This window comes from Barbus barbus (genome assembly GCF_936440315.1).
Source record: "Barbus barbus genome assembly, chromosome: 5".
NCBI lineage: Eukaryota > Metazoa > Chordata > Actinopteri > Cypriniformes > Cyprinidae > Barbus > Barbus barbus.
The window spans coordinates 29,723,737-29,746,126 of record NC_136733.1 but is presented as its reverse complement, the minus strand read 5'-3'; the positions used below and the strand labels follow the sequence as shown (position 1 = coordinate 29,746,126).

General features: G+C 37.1%; 1 protein-coding gene across 1 annotated transcript in view; it reads left to right on the top strand.

Annotated features, from left to right (window-relative positions):
- The window catches only part of LOC306870169 (teneurin-1-like), a gene marked incomplete at its 5' end in the record, with an annotated part of 124,477 nt that overhangs the window by 17,981 nt on the left and 84,106 nt on the right, over positions 1–22,390 (top strand). Inside the window, 2 exons of the mRNA XM_079417277.1 lie at positions 16,995–17,232; positions 21,720–21,958. Of these exons, the coding sequence (XP_079273403.1) occupies positions 16,995–17,232; positions 21,720–21,958 (477 nt within the window). The remainder of the gene's footprint in view (positions 1–16,994; positions 17,233–21,719; positions 21,959–22,390) is intronic.

The following is a 22,390-nucleotide window of genomic DNA, read 5'->3' as shown; positions in this document are numbered from 1 at the left end:
TCCACATTTTATATTTTCATTATTTGGTTCTAAAGCATCTCTTTTGATGAAAGGTGATTAATGGAATTTTAAGTGGAATGGAAGGTGTTTATTTAACACTCATTTTCGTGCACCTTCACGTAACTGACACTTTCAACATGCATCTGTGGACTGGATTGTTTAACATCACTCATTTAAGACCAGGTGTTGTAATTGATATTCCTAGTACCGTTTCACACCAAGCCAAAGAACGTCTGTCGCATAAAGTAAGGCTGACATTGAGCGCCTTTCAGCCTAGTTTTTATCAGTGTGTGCTGCACTGTCGGCACTAGTTAGACCCAGTTGATGGCTTTTTGGCCGATTGAGCATTTTGAATCGTGTTGGGTAGTTGGTGAGAGAGACCGCTGTTCATTTTAGGGAAGCAGTGCACTAGAAAAAAAGCACCTGCTGGTATAAAAAGCTCCTCTCACATAAAACGCAGAACGTACGTGACATTTGGCACTGGCTATAGTCTTTGCAGTGTGTTCAAACACAACTTTCTGGCCTAGACGTAGGCAACGCGAGGCAACAACACAGTTGTCTTTGATGTCATTTTGGTGTGTCATGGGGCTTTAGAGTAATTTAAACACCTCTGATTCACTGCTGCATTCAAGAGCACAAGACATGTCTATAATTGGTTACAATGTTCCGCAGCAAAAAAAATCACTGAAATGAAACGTTTTGACATAACAGGAGTAGACTTAAATGAAATGCTGCAATTGACATGTTCATGAAAGTCTCAAGTATGGCAGCCTTAATTGCAGACTCTTTTTGGATTAATTATGCTTTGATTTAAAGGAAGAAAAGTTTCGCCATCATTAAAGATGCAAATGCTGCTGTTTGCAGGTGGTAGACAGCATTCAAAAAAGCAGCTCCCTATGTTATACTTACCTCCCCATTGCTGGCTGTGCCATTCCATTTTTGCTGCCAGTGAGTCTCCTCACCTGCTAAAGCAAACATGTGCGAGTTGGGTGTTATATATAGCTCTATACAGTACAGGTCTAGTTAATCAAGTCTGTACAATAATAAAAATAAATCCAATTGAAGGCACCCTGCTGCTTAGTGCATTGGGAAGTATAATTGCGTTATAATCTGGGATTTAAACAATAATGTCACTGAGAGAATCTTACCTTTAGACGACCTAAACATTTCACACTATTGAGTTTCAATTTACGGAAAAAATCTAAAACAAGAAACCAAAACAAAGTGCAGTGAAAATCATTAAACATGATTTAGATAATACAGCAAGCAAAATCTGCATTATATTCATGTGTGATGTACAGTATAATAGGGGGTTATAAACTCAGATTTGTGAAAGGCCAGCATGAGAGCTGTTTTTAGTCCCAGTTCATCTCTGCATTTGTGTATGTATTTGTTTTCCACAGCATTATTCGTCTCTTGTGTAATGGTCTGTGTTAAAATTCCCTTCACAAAACTCTTGAAAGACTCTAGAATTTTCATCCTCTTTCCTTCTCTCTCTTCATCTTTCTTCAAACACACTTTCATTTCCTTAATTTTCACTGCTTTCCTTTAAGTACATCACAGAATTGTTTTAGTTTATCTCTGTTAAAGATAAACCCTATCATATTTCACTCTTAAAATTATATTTCACACAAAAATAAAAATAAAATTATTTTCACACGTTGTTATAAACTCATGAATTTCTTTTTTTCCATGTAGTAGTTTAGTACAGTGGTTCTCAACCTTTTTGACTCAAAGGCCCCCAGTTTTATTATTATTATTATTATTATTATTATTATTTAGTCATTTAGCAGACGCTTTTATCCAAAGCGACTTACAAATGAGGACAACAGAAGCAATCAATTGTAGTATTAAAACAACTAAAAACAGATCCAAAACTAAAAGATAAAGTTTTAAAAAATAAACACATTTTAAAAAATAAAGAAATTAGATAAAAATGACAAATGCATACAACAAAATTTCAAAACTTAACATTTAAATGAAAAAAAAGCTAAAAACAATTCAAAATATAAATGAACAAAAGGTATAAGAGTATAATAATGATTCTAACATAACACTAAGCCAAACACAAAAAAAACAACTATATATATGTATAACCACACACACACACACACATACATACATACATACATACATACATACATACATAAATACATAGACATACACATTTATTATTATTATTATTATTATTATATATATATATCATTTAATTTCTATTTAATTTGTTGAAGTATTAAAATAACTCAAATGAAATAAAACTAAAACTTAATAAAAGACCTATACAGACATAATAAATTCCGACATTATTTCACAACAGTATAGTTTATCAGTAATCCTAAGAAATAACACTACCAAACACACATGCTAAAAACAACAACTTACTTACACATAGTAAGAAACGGTTATAAAAACTGAAACAGAAGTGAAACAAGTAGTAGAAAAGAGTGATACTCTTTAAAATAAAAATAAAAAAAAAGTGATAAAAACAAATAAAAAGTGTTTTTTACACGACAACTTCCGCGACCACTGCCGCGATAAATTAAGCTTTTTTTATACCCATCTAACAAAATACTAATTGAATTTAGCTGAACACACTTTCCTTATTTTTCCACAACAAATGGCCAAGCAAGCGCAGACACTGACAAGATACGCAAGACAGAACGAGACCAAACGCGATTTACCCAAAAATGATGTATTATAAATATACTAAAATGTATTTAAATTACTTTTTTTTTTATGCTAAGTATACTACAAATACATTTATTTATTCATGTACTTAATAAAAATACCCTGCAATTGTACTTTCACTGAACTGCTATACTTGAAGTCTGCTAAATTGGAACAACTAATTTTGCACTTTAATTGTGTGGAAGTAATGCTGAAGTCCAACTAAAGATATACTGAAGTATATTTGATTGTGCTAAAGTGGAACTATTGCTAGTATACTTTGGGTATTTTGCATTTAAAGACTGATATTATTCAGATATTAGGATCATACAATCCTCATCAATAGTGACATTAATACACGTTTTAGGCTTAATATTAAGAAATGTGCATTATGCACAAGTTGTACTCCAAATAAAGTTTAATTATAATTTTTATATCAGTAACTCTTGAGTTATATGTCAGTAAATATTTTAATAGATTTGAACTATTCTTAGGATGAATTAAATTTTATTTTAAATATATTACTTTTGTACTAGGGTAGTTTTGTTTTCAAATCTTATTTTAGTCTATGCACACTTCTAGTTTCTATAATTTATAAAAGTAAACAAAATAATTATAATCAATTAAAATAAATAAATTTGAGTATTCCAGAAGTTAAAAACAAAAAATCCGGTTGTACGCAAGGTTGTATTTTAGAGCTCTATTTTAGGCAATGGTGAAAGTAAATAAAGTGCATAAATAAAGTGATCATGCTCCCTGGTTGAGAAGCTCGAAGCAGTGTGAATGTCCAGTGAAAGTGGATGGGGACTAGAGGCTACCACCAAAGACAAAAAAGCAGAACGAAAGCGTCATAAAAGTATTCTATACTACAATTAATTATATTTGCACTATATTTTAAGTTTTATGAAGCTATATGATAGCTTTGTGGGATGAACAGACTGAAATTAATGTTAACATTTTATTCACTTGTTTGACGGCCGTGGTCATCATTCACTTTCACAGTATGTAAAATAGCAGCTTGGACAGCTTGGTCTGCTCTAAATATTTCATTTTGTGTTATACAGATGAGTGAAAGTCATAGAGGTTCCAAAAGACATGAGGGTGAGTAAATGATGAAAACGCATATTCATTTTTTGGTGCACTGTCCCTTTAAAGAAACACACTGGCGTTGTTTTAACATTCTGAAGTCGTCACTTTAGCTATTCCAGATCTATCCGTCTTTTCTCATTTCTCTCCCTCCTTATCAGAACATCTTTCCTCCTACCTTCACATTTTGCTCCATCAGTCACTGTACTTGGAAGGACATTTGATGGAGAAAATCTTCTCTTTCACAGAGAGAGAGACAGAACACGTGTTCCCATTGTTTTGATCACAGAAAACACGCTCAGTGTCTGCTCCGTACAGCTGACACATGAAGGAGGTAGAGAGAGAGAGAGCGAGATGCACCATGGCCCAGATTTTACTCTGGCTTCTTTCCATAGCAGATGCTTGGCAAGGTGGTCCATTCTGGAAAACACACACAAGCACACCCACTCGTGTGTGTGTTAGCCCAACTCCAGCAACACTTTTCTAAAGGCTTTTTTATGTCACGAAGTGTGTGTTAATATCATTGTGCCGTGGTCCGGAGGATAATCAGCATGAAACATTAGCACATGTGGCCAGGGGGTGTTATGCAGCATGTAACGGAGCATCTCCTAATGGAGCTATTATTCTAAATATCAGCATCATCACTGCTGCTTCTTCCCTCTTTTTGCCTTTCTCACCATTTTTAATGATGCAACAGGAGATATCAGAGATGTATTCTAGCGTTCCCAGCACTGGAAAAAGAATCCGTGAGCATGATCACACTTCCTTGGTTTTAAATCACACTTGATTTAAATTTGCTTCTGGGTTTTGCGAGAGTTCAACTTCTGACCCAAAGTGCCTCATAAATAAACATGACTCGACATGACTTCAGGTCATTATTGGCAGTGAGTGTGTGCACATGCATGAGGAGGCTTAGATACATCGGACATTGCTATGGTAGAAATATGCCAATACTTTCAGGATGGGACGAGTTAAGTTTGCTGCCATTGTGGTAAACAATCCTTATTTATGCTAACATGTACACAACTGGCTCATCAACAGTAAACTTGAGATCTGTCATTAAAATGAATGACAGAAAACAGTTTTTTTTTAAATAGTTTAAACCATTTTCCGGAGTATCTATTTACACTAAGTAAATTGCCTTGTTGGCAAAGGGTATTTACACTAACACCACCAACATGTGACTGGGATAGTCAACACTGAAAAAAGACACTGTCTTTACATCAGTTGCAATGGCGTAAACGGTAAGAAGCATACATTCTGACACGATTGACCCGAGTTCGAACCTGCCTTTTGACAAACTTTTTTTCTTCCTTTTCAAATCTCATATCGCATCGGAAAGGCATTTATTTTCAATAAAATTGAAGGAAATAATCAAAAAGTTCAAAATAAACTATCGTTAGGGTAGGTGTAGGGAGGGCTTTGTAATAATAAGGTGGCATCCATTTAATAATTTGAATTAAAACTATAATTTACACTCAATACATTATTACTGCGTACTGTTTTATAATGTACTACAATACTGAGGTGCAGATAATTGCCACTATTTGCAATAAGTAGTATATAAATAGCAGAACCTCTTGCTATTTTAATAAAATACTGCTATTTTCACTAAGTGTAAATGGAATCCATTGCGATTTACACTTAGTGCAAATAGCCGCTGCCTTTTTTTATTTGAAAGCATTTGATTTCCATGTAACCAATGCACAGCAACAGTTCTCCAGTTTTTCACTATTTTTATCTATCTATCTATCTGTCTGTCTGTCCGTCTGTCCGTCCGTCCGTCCGTCGTCTTGTCTATTTCTCTGTCTGTCTTTGACTCTCTCTGTCTGTCTGCTGTTTTTAACTATGTTAACAATGTTTTTGTGTATCCCTCATAGTCCAAAACATAAATACTGTGGCTGTCAGTCGACTACAGTGTTTAATTGATCTCATAATTTTTGTAGCTAACATATTCAAATCCAAGAACACAAAATAATTAAGCCTGTACTACAAAGGGCAGTGGTTCACTTGTGAATTAATATTTCACATGTTGAGCTTTGATGATGATTAAATTCCACCATACAGAGAGACATTTGCTTTATGTCCCGTCTGGGTTTGATTTATAAATAAATCACCCATAAAATGGTTTTCCATCATTTACAGATAAACGGGTGTTCCGCTAGGGACTTTTGTCTTTTGTGTGCGCACTCCCATCAGCTCCAATCAGCCCTGCAGGTTCTGATCAGTCTTTAGAAATCACACATAACAGAACGAAACCGTTATAACGTCAAATTGAATAAATGTGTTAATGGCATTAAAAAGAATTTAAAGATATTTAATTAATCACACGCATTAACATGTTAACAATGACAGTCCTATTAAATATAGAATCGTTCTGCAAAAAGAAACCACCAACAGTGCTGCATTTTCACAGTCTCCAAGAATTATTTTGACTGCTCTTTCTTTCCGAAATCATACGGCTCTCACTGCAGCTTGGTTCCCAAAAAGAAACTGCTGGGTTGGATATTGTGATGGGCATGTTGTGTTGGCTATCCAGCGATTCATTTTTCAAAAATAGATAAAAAAATTTTTCCATAAATGATGCCAAATTCATGTTCTGATAACAGACAGCTGAGGGCACGTCCTCCTGTGGAACTTGCCTGCAGCACAAACGTGAACTGTTACTAGGGGGAGAGGTGGCACTCTCCCACAGGGACAGATGTCACGCATAAAACCTCTGAGGCACTTGGCAGGGCTCAACATGCCACTCAACTGAAAAAAAAGGAATATGAATATGTAGCAACTGATGAGTAGAAAGAAGAAGAAATAAGAAAAATCATGCAGCTACATTAAAGGGGACTCAGAAAGCCCAGCATACTGCTCTCCCACACATGCCAGACTTGAACACACCCACTCCCAGCATGCAACAAAAAGACAGCACAAGGGAGAGAGAGTCATTATATATTCATGTGTAAATCCCTTCCCAAGGCTTGTTAATCCTATTGTGTTAATTGATTGATGGTTTGATTAATTAATGTCAGGGGTAAGTATTTGGCTGACGTGTTCCGCTCGAGAGAGAAACGACCTCACACAGTGTGTCAGGTATTTTTTGTATGTATGTGGGTCATTTATTTGTTCATTTGTTTATTTATTTAGTTAGATTGTAATTTCAACAATATTTTTAATGAACATTTTAGATGAATGGCTATAATATCTGTGTTTGGGTGTATATATAACTGTGTGTATCCGTCTATCTAGAGAGAGAGAGAAAATATTAAATATTGACATACATTGTATGTTAATATTTTGTCTTATTGATAATGGGCATATATCTGAATAAGCTGTGTCAGCCTGCAAAAACTGTTTCCTGAAAATTAACGAAGTGTCATTTAATTTCTTAATTCGTTTTTTTTAGACAGTTGCACTTCACATCATAAATTTTATTAACTTTATTACATTTATTGTTGTAATAATATTAGCAGAATCACAATTTAATTAGTAAGTAAAATTGCATTACAGACAGTGACTTTAATTTGTGTAGATTATGAGTATGTGCCAAAATAAATCATTATTTATTATCCATTATTTAGGGTTCTTTTTAAATATACATTGGCTCAGTGTGTGTGTGTGTGCGTGTGTGTGTGTGCGTGTGTGTGTGTGTGTGTGTGTGTGTGTAAAGACTGAAATATGGCAGGTATGGGGCTGGACTTCACATCATAAATTAAGTGACTATGAAAGGCCTAGTGCATTATTTAGCTCAAACTACACAGCAATTAATAAGGTTTAACGCTCTCAGACATGATTGTGTGTGTTTCTTTACCTCGGCCTCTCTCTCCTGTTGGTTAATCAGTAAGGACTTAATGTCATAAATTCACTACTTTTTGCAGCATGTGTGTGTGTGTGTGTGTGTGTTTTGGCAGTGTTGTCGTACTTTGAAGGTAATGTGAAAGGGAACGGTGTAGCTTGGGTTTTAAAGAGCTGAATTGAAGGATGGTGGTTGGATTAGCTAAAAATACTCCCTTCATACTTTCCTTTTAAACAACACGCTATTAGAATCTTTGCTGGTGCTCAACAAGCTCAAGTGACTCATCCTCATAGCTTATGAACTTATTTGCATCGTAATGTTTTAAATATGCGAGACACACTCAGACATAAACACACAAATTATTCGCTCGCCCACAAGAAAGAAATCTTTGCAGATGCAGGTTTCCATCAAAATCATTTTAGTCAGTCACCGAAGATGCAGATGCGCTTTCCTGAGTAATTACAAAGTGATTACTTTTTTAAAGTGCATTTTTTGTTCCTTTTAAACCATTAAAGGTCATTATTGTCACAGGAAAATCACACAAAATAACCAGACCAGCGCTTTCACTCACACTGTATCATCTGTCAATTTTAGCAAAAAGGTTAAAAAAATTTGAGTAAAAAGGTTATTTGACAAACTATGATTGTCTTGTTCTCTCCCGAGGTTCAGAAAAACTCCTCCGTGCGCATTTGCGTGCAAGCGTGGGTGCATGCATGTCAGCGCCCATCCCATCTCTGTTAGAGCGGGGTCTTTATAAAGCATGTCATTTTCCTGTCACCTCATTAAATGTCCTGTCATCAAAGTGTGTCACTTTACCTGCCGTTACCCCACACACACACACAAGCGCAGATTTCTCCCAGTACTCCTCCGGGTCACCCTGTTGGATGTCATTGTGTTAAGGTGTTTTGACACTGCAGTAGACCTGATGCATATGTATGTCGCACAACTGACAGCTCCGAGTTGGTAACCACCGTTGGCTTCGTTTCCTGGTGCTAACACTCACTACTTATAGGGACTCACTCGCATTGAGACTTCTTTGAGGTCACGTTTGCGAGTCGCCAACGAGGAGCTGTTTTATAAGCACCACGAAATAAACAACATCTAGGATGAGGTATAGTAACCCAGAAAAATATGGTACCTTGGTAACGAGATGTAGGTCAGCGGGGTAACTGTGCATATGTTATGAATCGGTGGGCTACCATGCGCAACAAGTGCGGGCATCCTTGCTATGTACGTTCACATCTGTTAGGCTCTCTCAAAGGGTGTGACGAGAGAGAGAGAGAAATTAATCATCCCATCCATTCTTCCTCTTTATCCATCCTCTCTCACACACACACACACTCAACATTCTGAGGGGGGGTGCCTCCCCTGCCCTGAAGCATTATGGGAAACTCTGAAGGGGGGGGGGGGGGGTTGAGGAGGTTGAAATGGTTTGTTTGGAATACTTGATATGACTGCGGGACAATTTGCAAACACACACACACTCGTTGTCTCTTTCAAGCAGATGTGTAAATAGCTTGCGCATTGATCTGCGTGTTCCCACATACATTTTTCACCTCTCATTTTTCATCCCTCTGGGTGTTTGTGTCTGTCCACATGTGCATGTGTGTTTGTGTTTGATTGATGCCTCCCGAGGTTGGTGAGTTAGTCATGCAACTAATTAATGGATTAGCTTGTGGACCGAAGGCTGGACTGGTGTATACACATATGCGCGCATATACAAAGATGAGAGAAATGGCGTTAAAGAATGCTGAATTTAATGAGAGAGGAAGGAAAGGAGAAGGAAGACATGGGGTTGTGTGTATAATGAGCTCTTGTGCCATCAAGATTTCTTTTCCGGAGACATTTAGTGTTCTACATATGGCAGGAAAGCGAGTAACTGGCAGAAGATTTACTGTACAGGCTGTGTGCGCATGTGTGCGCACGTGTGATAAAGTCTGTTGTAAATAGACTATGTCGTATCTGATAAGCTCAATGAATAGAGGGCTATAAAACAGAGCAATGAATCTAGCCAGAAATTTATAGGCACGCACACACACATATTGTCCCTCTTTCATTCTTTTTTTTTTTTTTTAGTTTATTTACTCTCTCGAGCTCGGGAAAGTTTTTTCAGTGAGGGATCTGCCTATAATTGGAGCAGACGTGTTTTTTTGATAAGGACAAACAACTGCAATAGTAAAGGAAGGGGAAAAAAATGGAAGGATAGACAGATACAAGGTGTGGAAATAAAACACAGGGCTGATGTAAATAAAATAGGAGGGTTGAGTTGTAAAGTTTTATTGTGGGAGAGTTTGGGAAGCATAGGGCCCTCTGGGGGCCTCCCGCTCCAGGGGCCGGTTGTTAGACTGCAGAGGTGCATGAAAGCAGATGTGACTTAAGCCCAAAAGAAGAGCAGCCGAGTGGGTAGGTGACACGTATAAATCAACACTTATAAAAATGAGGCAGACCTTATCTCCGAGGTACCATGCCGGCAGTGGGAGAACAACCGTAAGGTTTGGCGGCATGAGTCACGGCAGCAAAGGTAGAGTCAAAGACCATCGCGGAGGCATCAGCGCATGAGTCACAGCAGCAGCAGATGTGGCGCCCAAACCCATCGCGGAGACCCTGCACTGGGATTCACAGCAGATGTTTCTTTGTTTAGCCGTTTTCCTCAAGTTGCTAATACGCCAGAGCCGCAAGTGTGAAAAATTTGGTTGCGTGCACAGATCAGCGGTGTCAATCAATCCGAAAATAATTAAACACAAAAAATCATTGCGAGTAAATTTACATTAAATTACAAAAATTCTCCCACAAGGTGCTATATCTGGGGTGGGGGGGTGCATGTATTTGTATGTGTGTGTGTATTTTATGATGTGTGAACAAGACCAGCTGGTAAGGGTAAACAAAGATGAAAGCTCAGTTAAAGCCAGCGGTACGCCCTTGAAATGTGTCCCTGTTGAGCCTGACTGAGAGGAAGAGAGTGAAATAATTGTTACACTTCATGGAACTTTGTGCCAATAGTGCAAAATCATTTATCATCTTGTTTTTTACATTTACAATTCTTTTTTTGGACTTTGGACATACTAGTAATGATAAATAACAGTTCAAGTTAATTAGATAACAGAAAAATCTCATTCACTCACTCTTGTGGTGTTTAAAATTTTAAATAAATTCTTAAACAACAGTGCTGGTTTCACTTCTCCATTCAGTAACTTACCAAATGTTGTTCATGTTGTCACATGAAGCTACTGTATGATTTAAGACTTAAAACATAGTGCACAACTACTTTAATAATACATTTATGATTACTTTTGCATCCTGTAAAGTGTAAAAATGTTCAATGTAAAAAAAAAAAGTATGTGGGTTTAAAACAATGTGTAAATGGTGACAGAAATAACATTTTTGGATGAACTGTTCCATGTTGTTTAAACCCCACAAAAACAAGTACATGAGCATACTGCTCCCTTCCTGCACCCTATGCTCTCCTGGCTGGTCGAGCTGGCATTGCTCCCCTTACTATAGAGGGTCACCTATGAGCATGCTGCTCCCTTCCAAGCATGGTGGCGTGGGTATTCTGTTCCCCATAGCGACCCCTAGAGGACGCAGTTCGACGTTCCCTCCAAAGGGAACGTCTCAGGTTACATATGTAACCATGGTTCCCTGAGAGTTGGGAACAAGACACTGTGTCCTCTAGGTTCGGTGCCATGCTTCGGACGCAAGCTTCAGACGAAGAAGTGAATGATGTATTTTCCCGGTGCCCCTTTATACTGTGGTCTCGCCGGTAAATTAACGACAGTGGTTTGTTAATTTACCTGTGTATTTATAGTCCTGTCTGTGCAATGTTATTTCGTCTGGTCTACTCGTTACTCCCCGGTGTTTGATGTCTGTGTTTGCCTTGTCCTGTCCTGTCCTGATGTCTAAAGTAAAGACTGTGTTTTGAGTTACGACGTGTTCCTTGTTCCTCCCTCGTGTGTACACCGTGACAAGTATAGGGATCAATTCTCACTATTAACTAGTTGTTATTTTAGCATGCCTATTATTAACATATTGGCTGTTTATTGGTACCTATAAAGCACATATTCTGCATGACCATATTCTACATCCCTAATCCTATCCAATAGCTAAACTTAACAATTACATTACTAACTATTAATTAGCAGTAATTAGGAATTTACTGGGGCAAAAGTCGTACTTAATAGTTTGTTAATAGTGACTCAAAATAAAGTGTGACCATAATTCTTTTGATAAGGTTGACCTAAAAGACAATGTAGGCGATCTGCATTTCATAGATGAGATTTTGCGTTGTATTTTTATAGTACACAAACAAGATTAAAGCTCTGCTTTTAGAAGCCGATTGTGGCTGAGCTATGATGAAAAAATGCAGAATTTATGTGTGAAAGTCTTGTAACATATTACTTAAAAATATACGGCTGAGTCTTGGGAATAAGCCATCGATTCAAGTTTTAAATGGGGGTATAATTTCAAGCACACAATCCGTCTTGTGGCGTGTAAAGTGAAACGAGGGATGTTTGTCAGAATTTGCCTTGGATCTATCGAGCATGTGTCATAATAGGGTGTCTTCTCTGAGAGATGAAGATTTGAGGATGTGAAAGTGGTGGTGGGGGGTGTCATGTATCCGAGGAGACGGCTGTGGGCGAGATGGAACTGTAAATTTCCATAAGTGAAACAGATTGATTTTCCTAAAGTAATTTTGTAGTAAGAGGGATATTTAATAACTGTTTTATGGCTATAAGGTTTCTACCGTCTCTCTCCCGCACGCACGCACAAACACAGACACATTACCTTGCATTATTTTTTGATAAGTTGATCCTCTCTTGGTTTTGTATCTGTATGGAGAGAGCAGTGCATAATAAGAGCGAGAGAGAAAGGATTAGATAGTTCGAGAGAAAGGTGCAGAGCGCTTATAGGGTGGGAATGAATTATGTATTCAGGCGTCTTCAGTGCAATCAGTGTCATACACACATTTAAATATGTGTGTGTGTGTGTGTGTGTGTGTGTGTGTGTGTGTTTCCTTGCTTGCCTCTTTCAGTCAAAGGTTTCTGCACTGGATTATGAGGGCCAAGCTCTGTTGCCATGGAGACCAGCCAGGTTAATGGTCCTTTGCTGTGTGTGTTCATGAGTGCGCGCGCGCGCGTGTGTGTGTGTTTGATCTCATGTGTAAGTGCTTATGTGTGTTTGTTAGATGTGTGGTTTTCTCTGTTTATGTCTATGCAGCCTTTACCTTTGCTTTGTACGTGACTGCTTACTGCTTCTCAAAAAGACAAGGTTGGAAAAACAGTTGTGACACTGACACACACACACACAACTTCACATTAGCGCTGCACCTCTGCAAGACTGATTATAGTTTTGTCTCAGTAATTCTCATTCTTGTAAAGCTCATTATGACTGTGCAATTTTTTATGTAGTAGTTAGGAATGCACAATATATTGTTACCCACATTTTTAAAAATGTATCAGTGTCAGCTGATAAGTTAAAAATCACAACAGAAATGTAACCCTTTAAAAGGACTTTCCATAGAAATGGGATGTGCTTGAAGATCTCTTTCCTTTCAGTAGTGCATGTCGGATTGACTAACATACGGCGATTGTGGATGTAATGATAGCAGAGCCAGCTGTATGCATTCATGCATGAAAATTTGCAGTTTAAGTGAATTATTTGGGGGGGGGGGGGGGGGGGGGGGGTTTGCTTAATCTTGACTAACGATACTCTGAAATGCATAATCGGTAAATAATTAGCCATAGGGGTTAATTTTTTAGATTCACTTGTAAAATATTACTCCTGTTTTAGTCTCAGAACTATATAGGCTTATGTTCACAGTAAGTGTATTAATATTTATACAAAATACTGTAGGCCTCCTTAGAATCTGTTTTAGACCACACACAAACTCTGATTTATTATTCTTGTATAATAGCCATGGATTTATAAATTGGTTATTACTCTCAAAGCTCTGCACTCTAACTGAAGCAGTGTTTTATATATACTTTTTATTATCTAACCAACATTCCATATCTATTATGGAGTGTACTTATTAACTATTTTTTTTCAAAATTTGTAGCCATCCAAGTTTCATACTCTATAAGACTATGATGTCTCAATTCACTTGTTGCAATTTCTGACTTTATTGTAATCAAAATGTATATATTATCGATAGATAGATGGATGGATGGATGGGCAGACAGTAGATAGACGGATGTGTGTATTTGTGCGTGCTGGTGTATTAGAGGGAAATGTCTCTGTTTTATTCGCCGCTGGATCGATGAAGGATGGTGCTTTGATTATATTATCGTCAGAGGTCTATTCCCATTCAGACCGTTGTGCATTTACACTGTCTAAAACATCATACATTCTCATAGATCAGAGACAGCCTAATTTAATCAGCAAATCCAATCTAAATCAATGGTGTTCGCTCTGAACTCCACAGCCAAGTGAAATACAATGTATTTCTAAGTGCATTAGATAATGGAGAAGTGATCTCAGGAAGAGAGGGTGTTTGCAGGGTGATCCTAAATCCAGTGCACGCTTTTGGGAGGTTTTTGTGTGCGTGTGGGTGTGTGTGAGTGTATGGATTCCCAATGTTCTACCACCATGCTACTCGTGGCTTTCGCCCACAATCACATCAGCTTGTGTCGCCATTGTGGCTTTGCATTAGAAAGTGCAAAATGGTTTATAAAGAGTGTTCATTTGAGTGGATTTTATCTAGTTTCTGAGGTGATGGAGAGAGTAAACGAGCTCTTGTGTAATGCAATCCCAGACCTTTAAGAGTGAGGTTTCCTAATTGAATTTGTTCGGCTGCTCTCTTTGTGTCTGGGTCCATTCATTGAGATTGAAATTTAGAGCTTTGTGTGGACATGTGTGTGTTTTGGTGTGTGCGTTTTTGCCAAATCTCCAAATAGAAAGTGTTCTTCTCAGATTAGGAAGTAATTTTGGCTCTCAGAAGAGATTAGGTGAAAGGCATGAAGTGAAGGGACAGAAAGAGGATAAAAATAATAAAGAGAGAATCTCTAGCTCACTAAAACAGATAGATAACCCCGATCAGAGCCTAATGGAATTAGAAGGGAAGGATCAGACGCTTTTGTGCGCATATGTGTGTGTGTGTGTGTGTGTTTCTATTATCCTTTTCACCAGCAGAGTTTAGCAGTTAGGTGTAAGACCCTAAGCTTCATTCTTAATGAAAGAGAAGAAAAAATGATGGAAAAACTCAGCATGTGCGCAGGTGCTGCAACATCAGATGGAGTTTCTGTGATCTCCGTGGAGACAGATGCAGACACTTGTGGATGCTTATTGTGATGCTTTTACGGACCATTCAGCTTCTTGTAATTCAAGTAGAAGTATTAAGCTTAAGTATCTTAAAGTAGAGTGTGTTGTTTTGCAAAGATAAAGAGACCACTGAAAACAGGGGAGAAAAGAGGTTTAGTAACACTTCACTTGAAGCCTATGCGTATTATGCTTCTTAAAGATACTTGTTATAAAGTTAAGCTATATAATTAATTAAATATTTTACATGTCTGAATTCTAGGTCCTAATATATTTGTCTTTTTTATTAATTTTATATAATGCTCTTGTAGTATATACTGTATAATGTTGTACATAATCTACTTTCAGCAAATCCAGTCATAAATTCCACTTTCAATAAAATATTTTTGTGTTGCTAGAAAGTATCAGAAGCTTGACTGACTGTTGTATGCCAAATGTTATATGTGCTTTTTTGTATTGCAATATTTATTTATTTTTTTCAGTCCTGCTTCCAAAGCTTGAAAACATTTTTAAAACCCTTATTTATGAGATTTAGTTTTGAGGGGAGGGTCAGTGGGCCAGTGTATGTGGGCCATTTCAATGCGATATTGTGAATTAAGCTTGACCAATTTACATACAGGCTGAATTTTATTTTATTCCCCCAAAGCTATTTTTGAAACATTTACTGCATGAATAATAATAATAAAAAAAAAAATCTGCTGTATATTAGTCAAGTGCTGAGGGGGTATGGGGGAGGGAATAAGGGAACCTTTTGTATAATTTGTCAGCAAATCATTTACATTTGTAACTCTATTCGAATCAGATTAAGATAAAAATCTGATTAAGATAAAAATATAAGTAGCTATAAAATTATAGTACAAAATTATATATACAATCATAAAATAAAACACAAAATATAATAGCATTCGTTATAAACACCATAGGCCTATAAACATCTAGCAGTGCTATTAATGATATACTGTGTAAAAGAACTACAATATTCTGACATTTTTTGTCTTAAAGATAGGAGTAAGACATTATTTGAAATTCTAAAGGGTCTATTTTATGCGTACTCACAATAAGAACAAAACTCTGCCTTTGTAAAGTAAAGAAAACAAACAGGAGGCGCTTTCAGCCATCTCTAGTGCGGCCAGAAAAAGGAAGCAAAACAGACTTTTTTTCCTTTTGTATTGTTAATTTGTTAATTATTTTACTGAAACATATTTTGTGTAGGCTTATTTCTTTTATTCCTTTCATGTCAGTTTTTCTCCTGTTGTTTATGCGCATGCAACTCTAAGACACTGAAAATAAAAACATTTATTTTTAATGGGTCACATACACTTATACATTGTAATTGAGGTTGTTGATGAGCTTATATTTCCCATGAATAAAAGAAAAGTATTTGCTTGAGTAATTTTAATCATATTTACTGACAGTATAGGCTTTAATGGTTGAGCTCTACAAATGTGCTCAATGCGCTAATATTTGTGTAAAAATTGAGAAAATGAAACGAGAGTTTATTTGTTTTCCAGTTGTGTTTTAGAAAGGGTCCAAATGATGTAACTTTCTTGGTGTGAAAATTTTATGGAATGATTGAACAATAAACCGAGGATCAATTTAACAGATTGTGTAAACATTTTGATATTGTTGCATTATTTTTATTGTTGGATAGACTGAAAAAGCACTAGATGAGTGTGGTGGGACAGGCCAAAATCACAGGTTGTGATAACTTATTTACAGTTTCATATATTGACACCAGCTTTGGTAATCTTTGGTCTATCTTTTTGTTACTTTATCCAAGCTATATAAGAAAAGGTAAATGAAAAAGACAAAGATTTGTACTCTATTCGTGCATCTTTAAAGAGCATAATGCACATGATAACACATTAAATAACTCAGGAAATTGGATGCTGATTATGTATTTTAATGCATTATACTGTTATGTATTATAAATGAGGCCACACGAACGATTACAAGCTGTAGGACATTAAAATGCATAAAGAAGTTTGCTTTATGATTCATTATACATATATGCTGCAAAGTGAAGTGTTACCAAAGGTTTTTTGAGTTTGACAAGAAAATAGAGTCTGTAAAAGAAACGGGGGGAAAGATTTTTTTTAAATAATCAATTTCTCTCAGGAAATGGACGCTTTGAAGACTATCATTAAATATTATAATTACATCTCTTTTTCTCTTTCTCTCCTTATCTTTCCCTTTCAAGATTTGCCTTCCAGCCCCGTGGCTCAGTTCACCTTTCGTCCGCTGCCCCCTCCTCCTCCACCGCCCCACACGTGCACCTGCGCTCGTCCAGCACCGGCTCCCCTTCCAGAGTTGGTGCAGAGGAGCACGCTTCCCGCCCGGTGCCAACCGCTGGATTCCGGCAACAAAGCTGGACAGGATGATAACGGGCAGACGCACAATACCTGGGCACTGAACAGCAACATACCGCTAGAGACCAGGTGAAATACAAACACACACATATTTGTTTTTCTATAGTAGTGGGGTCTTTTCATCTGACTTCTATTGTTTTATACTGAGGTAATGATGTTTTGTGTCCTATAAAACTACATCTAAACCATAAAGCCGTTTTTCTCAGTTCTTCATTGACATCCACAAAAATTGGCACACACACACACACACACACACACACACACAGACAGGTTTTTTTCAACCTCAAGCAACCAAGTTAGGCAACTTTCAAAAGAAAAAGCCAATTAATTTTTTTATGTTAACCCTGGATAATAAAACAGACAAAGGAATGACTAAATCTTCAAGAGAAAGAGAATATGCATGAGTATATGTGTTTCTCTGTGAACGACAGATGGAGAGATATGATGATGATGATGAAGATTGAGGGTTGACCTATTCTTCTGAAAGAGAGAAATGGACGAGTAAATAAATGATGAAGGATAGACATGTCTGCTTTGAGGGAGGAAATGAAGCTGTCTTCCTGGGGTGATTGTCTTGCAAGCGCACAAACCCCAAAGATATTGATGAAAATGAAAGCGGCGTGCATGTGCATACATATGAGCGCGTATACGGCGACTATTCTAGATTTCCAGCAAGGTGAATTTGGCAGTAGCGGTCAATCTTATTTCGACTGAGAACTTGAACAAACAACCGTAGCTGAGTCACATATCCGCTCTGATGCCGATAGCTGGAGAGAAGTTTATTGTTTTCTGAAAATTTGCCACATTGGTTAAGCATGCAGGGCTCTTTGTCACGTTGTGAGGAAATAAAGCCACCATTATACCAATCCCGCTGTCTCCAAACAACACCTAATAACAGATTTCAAGTGTTCTGAACTACACTAAGCACCGCGGCACCTTTTCTAAACTTTCCTCAAGCAGCAGGCAGTAATGGAATATTTATGCGTGTGGCTATTAGAGGAATGCTGGGTAATTTAGCCCTTCCGTATTTTTTCAGCAGCTCCAGTACTGTTTTTCAAACATCACTCTATGCTGTTGAAAGGAGATTGAAGCGTCTGAAAGAAGCCAGCAGTAGGAGTGTAGACATGTAACCTCACTTGCTTACAGAGTTTCCGTGGCCATAGACTTTGGCTTTTATTTTTATTCTACTTTTATTTTTTTCTACTTTTATTTTTCTTAATATTTGTCTATACAATTGCACTGTCCTTGAAGCGGACCTGACTTACATTTCACTGCTGGTTATATTCTGTATAATTGTGTATGTGATGAATAAAAATCTTGAATCTTGAATCTTGAAACAGGGCACGGAGTGAATGTCGCTCATTCAGATGTTTTCTTTGAGATTTGGGGGTTAAAGAAAAGCAGATTTACCAATTTTGTAGAGTGGTTTGAAAAATCCTGCCAACTGCCGCTGGAAAATCCTCAGGTTAAAGGGTTGCCTGAGAGATTCTGGCCGGTTCAAACGGCAGCTCGAGCCCAGCACCCGATGACAATTGGCGTTGTATCGAGTGCATGTCATCGTCATGGTGATGGCTATACCTGCTGACATGTTGCTCTCTCCCAAATGAACTTTCTCAATTAAATCGGGATCAATAGTCCAACATTAATGCACAGAGGAGAATCACTCCCATCAGCATATTATTCCGAACACTCGCTGATTCAGTCGCCATACACTGCATGTGTACTGTATATAACATTTTGGAATAATCATACCCATGCATACGTGCCCAATTGATTTTTAAATGGAACTGCTGAAAAAAGTCGCCCAATTATTGTGCATAAAATAATATATTAAATCATTTATTTTTATATATGCATGTCCTATACCTTGGTTTTGGCTGTGCTCACCTTTTTGATATTTTTCACCTAATATATTGAAATGTATTGATATTTAATATATACATATGTTTATTATATATTAAAATGTTGAATAATTAAATATTTTAATATGTAATATAAAACATATATATTGAAACATTTAGGTTTATCGAGTCAAGTTCAAGCTGCTCTTTTTCATACAATGGAAACGCATGATAATCAATTGCTGGCTTTTTTATGCCTAATCTTGCAATAACCTTCTAGTCACTACCGAGTTATTTCAATCTGAGATTGTTTTCTGTATTCTGCCATGTTTCACAGTTTTTCAGAAGTGTTTGGTATGAAAATCCGCCCCATACTGTCCATGTAAATTCGAGGCTCTGAGATTTCAGTGAGAAAAACAGCCAGCGGAACAGAATTTATTTTGAGACTGTAGAAATCTGATTTGTAAAACTGTGATCTCCCTGCTCTTTTCTTTTTCTCTTTTAGTCTTTTTACCTCCGTCTCACTCCTTCTCTTTGTTTTCTGAGTGTTAATTGTCATTTATTTATTCTACAGTAAATAAAGACAGGATTAGTTCTGCGTGTCTAAGTGTGAAATTAACTTTCTCTTTTTAATGGCTGAGGTAAACTGTAATTTTTCTCTCAGTCTCAAGCCTCATTTTACCATTGCATGCTCATTTAAACGCTCCTTTCAGGGCTTTGTACGGCATCCCTGTAAGACACTCTAAACAAATAACCAAAACTTGCTAGTGTGTTTCTGGGTGTATTCTCACCTTTAGTATTTGACTTATATTTGACCCTGAAACGGTATCTGTTCTTTTCTTTACATTTCGACTTTTGTATCCCTTGGCAGAAAATATTTTTTTTAATTAGGATTGCTAATTTAACACATTCATATCATACAATTCATTATATAAAACTATAAATGTGTTTTAAAAAATTACACCTATTTGACACTGACAAACTGAATTTTGCTAAACTGATTGATATGGAAAAAATAGACAATATATGTCCATCTAATGGCACTTTTTGAAATGCCACAGGAATATTTCGTATTACGATATTTCCATTTAATTTTAATATATGCAATTAATTGATATATACAATATTTTTCATAATCTATCCAATTAAGTATCCCATCTGCACAAAATGTATTACATTTTATTAAAATTGTTCATCTGTTGTCAGCCATAATTGTATTTTTATGTACAGTGGTTTTGTGAGTCTCCTCATGTAAGCGCGGTCAGGTTTTGCTAACTTTGTAGGGCCCAAATGTCCCTGGAAATATAGTAAAACCTGAAACGATCTATTTTGTGAGGACCTTTGGGAAGACACAAGAAAGAAAACAACACCATAAATGGACTAAACAGTGGTTCAATAAAAAACGAAAAATGCCAAAAGCTGTGTGTTGGGGGTGAGGTTTTGTTTTAGGGGTAGTAATTAGCTTAATTTAAGGAGCAACAGATGCGTAGTCTCTATTATAATATAAACTGAGATGCGTGTGTGTGTGTTCAGTTTTTCACCATCATCTTCAGTCTGTATCGATGTCATCATGCGTTTTTTGTCTCATCAGCATATGAACTTGTAAATGTGTTTAGACTGATCTACCTTTCAATGATTTTGGTCCTTTTTATTGATTAACCTTTGTGTCTTTGGAAGAGTTGCACACATTTACCCCGGTCCAGCTCTAGCTGATGTTGCAAAGAGATCAATTGCTGTTGAGAATCCATGTGTATCTTGGGAATTTGAAGATCTGTCTTCTGTTGCCTTTGGGCTTTTAACCTAAAAGCTGTAACCAATTTCCCCATGGCTATCTGTCAATCTGTCCGTCATCGTGATGACATGACTAAACGGCCATGTTTCTGAGTCCGTGTGCCTCACAGACGAACCCATCTAGCCGCATGTCAGGATAAAAAAAAGAGTGAACTTTTGATTTTAAAATGAAAGAATAACTACAAGGGCTTTAAGAACTCTGGTAGCTGACATTATCCTGCATTGTGGCATGATGCACTTCATCTAAAACTTCTTTAAACTTTTTTTTTTCTAATTCTTATCAAATTGTTATGCATACAGTTTTTATAATCACATATTAAGAGACTATGGTATAAAATTTCTAAAAATACACATCAAAGGAATGTTTCAGTGAATGTCAAAAAAGCAAAGATGGTTCTAATAGTACAGAGAAATGACAATGTACACCTAAAATAAAAAAATATTGCCCATATATATTTATATAAATTTCAGCCTTAAATCTTAATATAGAATTTATTGATTTAGTTAGTTTTTATTTGGTAACTGCCCACCATTGTAGCATTACTTGTTGCAAGGACAGCACCGGGACTGTGCATCTCTGAGTAAATTGTTTTTAAGTAGGCACCTTTTAATTACTCTAAGAATGGACACCTCTGTGTAATTGTTATCATAATTATTCTAAAGGATGTTATCTATTAATAATGGCTCATTAATCTCTGGTGCTGAATATCTGTAATTAAAATGCACGTGAGAGCAAATGACTCCAATTAGTAACCAAAGCAAGCGAGAGTGATCGCACGCTCCGATCTCACCTCTCTCTTTTTTTCACTCCATCTAGCTTTCTCGTTCTCTTTGACTCCATCTTCCAGGTGTGATTTGTTTTTGAGGAATTCCTAATGAAAGCGATCGACAAATCAAATACACATTGATTCCTTTCCTTTACAGGCACTTCCTGTTCAAGCATAGTTCAGGTTCATCTGCCATTTTCAACGCGGCCAATCAGAATTACCCTCTGACGTCCAGCACGGTGTATTCGCCGCCTCCGAGGCCTCTACCCAGAACCACCCTCTCCAGACCGCTCTTCTCATTCAGCAAGCCCTACCGCTGCTGTAACTGGAAATGCACGGCTTTGAGCGCCAGCGCAATAACGCTGACTCTCGCTCTTCTGCTGACGTACATCATCGGTGAGTGTCTTATCTCTCCGCCTCTATGACTCTCTTTCTCTGTCTTTCCCTCTCCCTCGCTCCATCCAACTCTGGCTGCTGTCGTGCTGGTTGGGATCATATGGAATTAGCAGAACTCACACTGTGAAAAACTCTATTAGAGAGATGAATATTTATGAACGAGGGATGGGGGAGAACGAGAGATGAAAGAGTAAATATCCCACAAGGCCGTTCAGAGGTTAATGGTGTTAAAGTTTTGTTTAGCCAAGTCACCGTATGTGTGTGTGAAAGAGAGAGGTGCTTGGGCACCTTAGTGTACTGATTTTTCATTTTCTACGGCTTTCTCCCTCTCACAGGCATTTCTCTTGAAAATCTCACTAAAAAATGATGTGTGTTTTACAGAAAAACATTAGGGTAAAAGGTTTCATCCATTAACGCTTGAAAGGCTGCAGT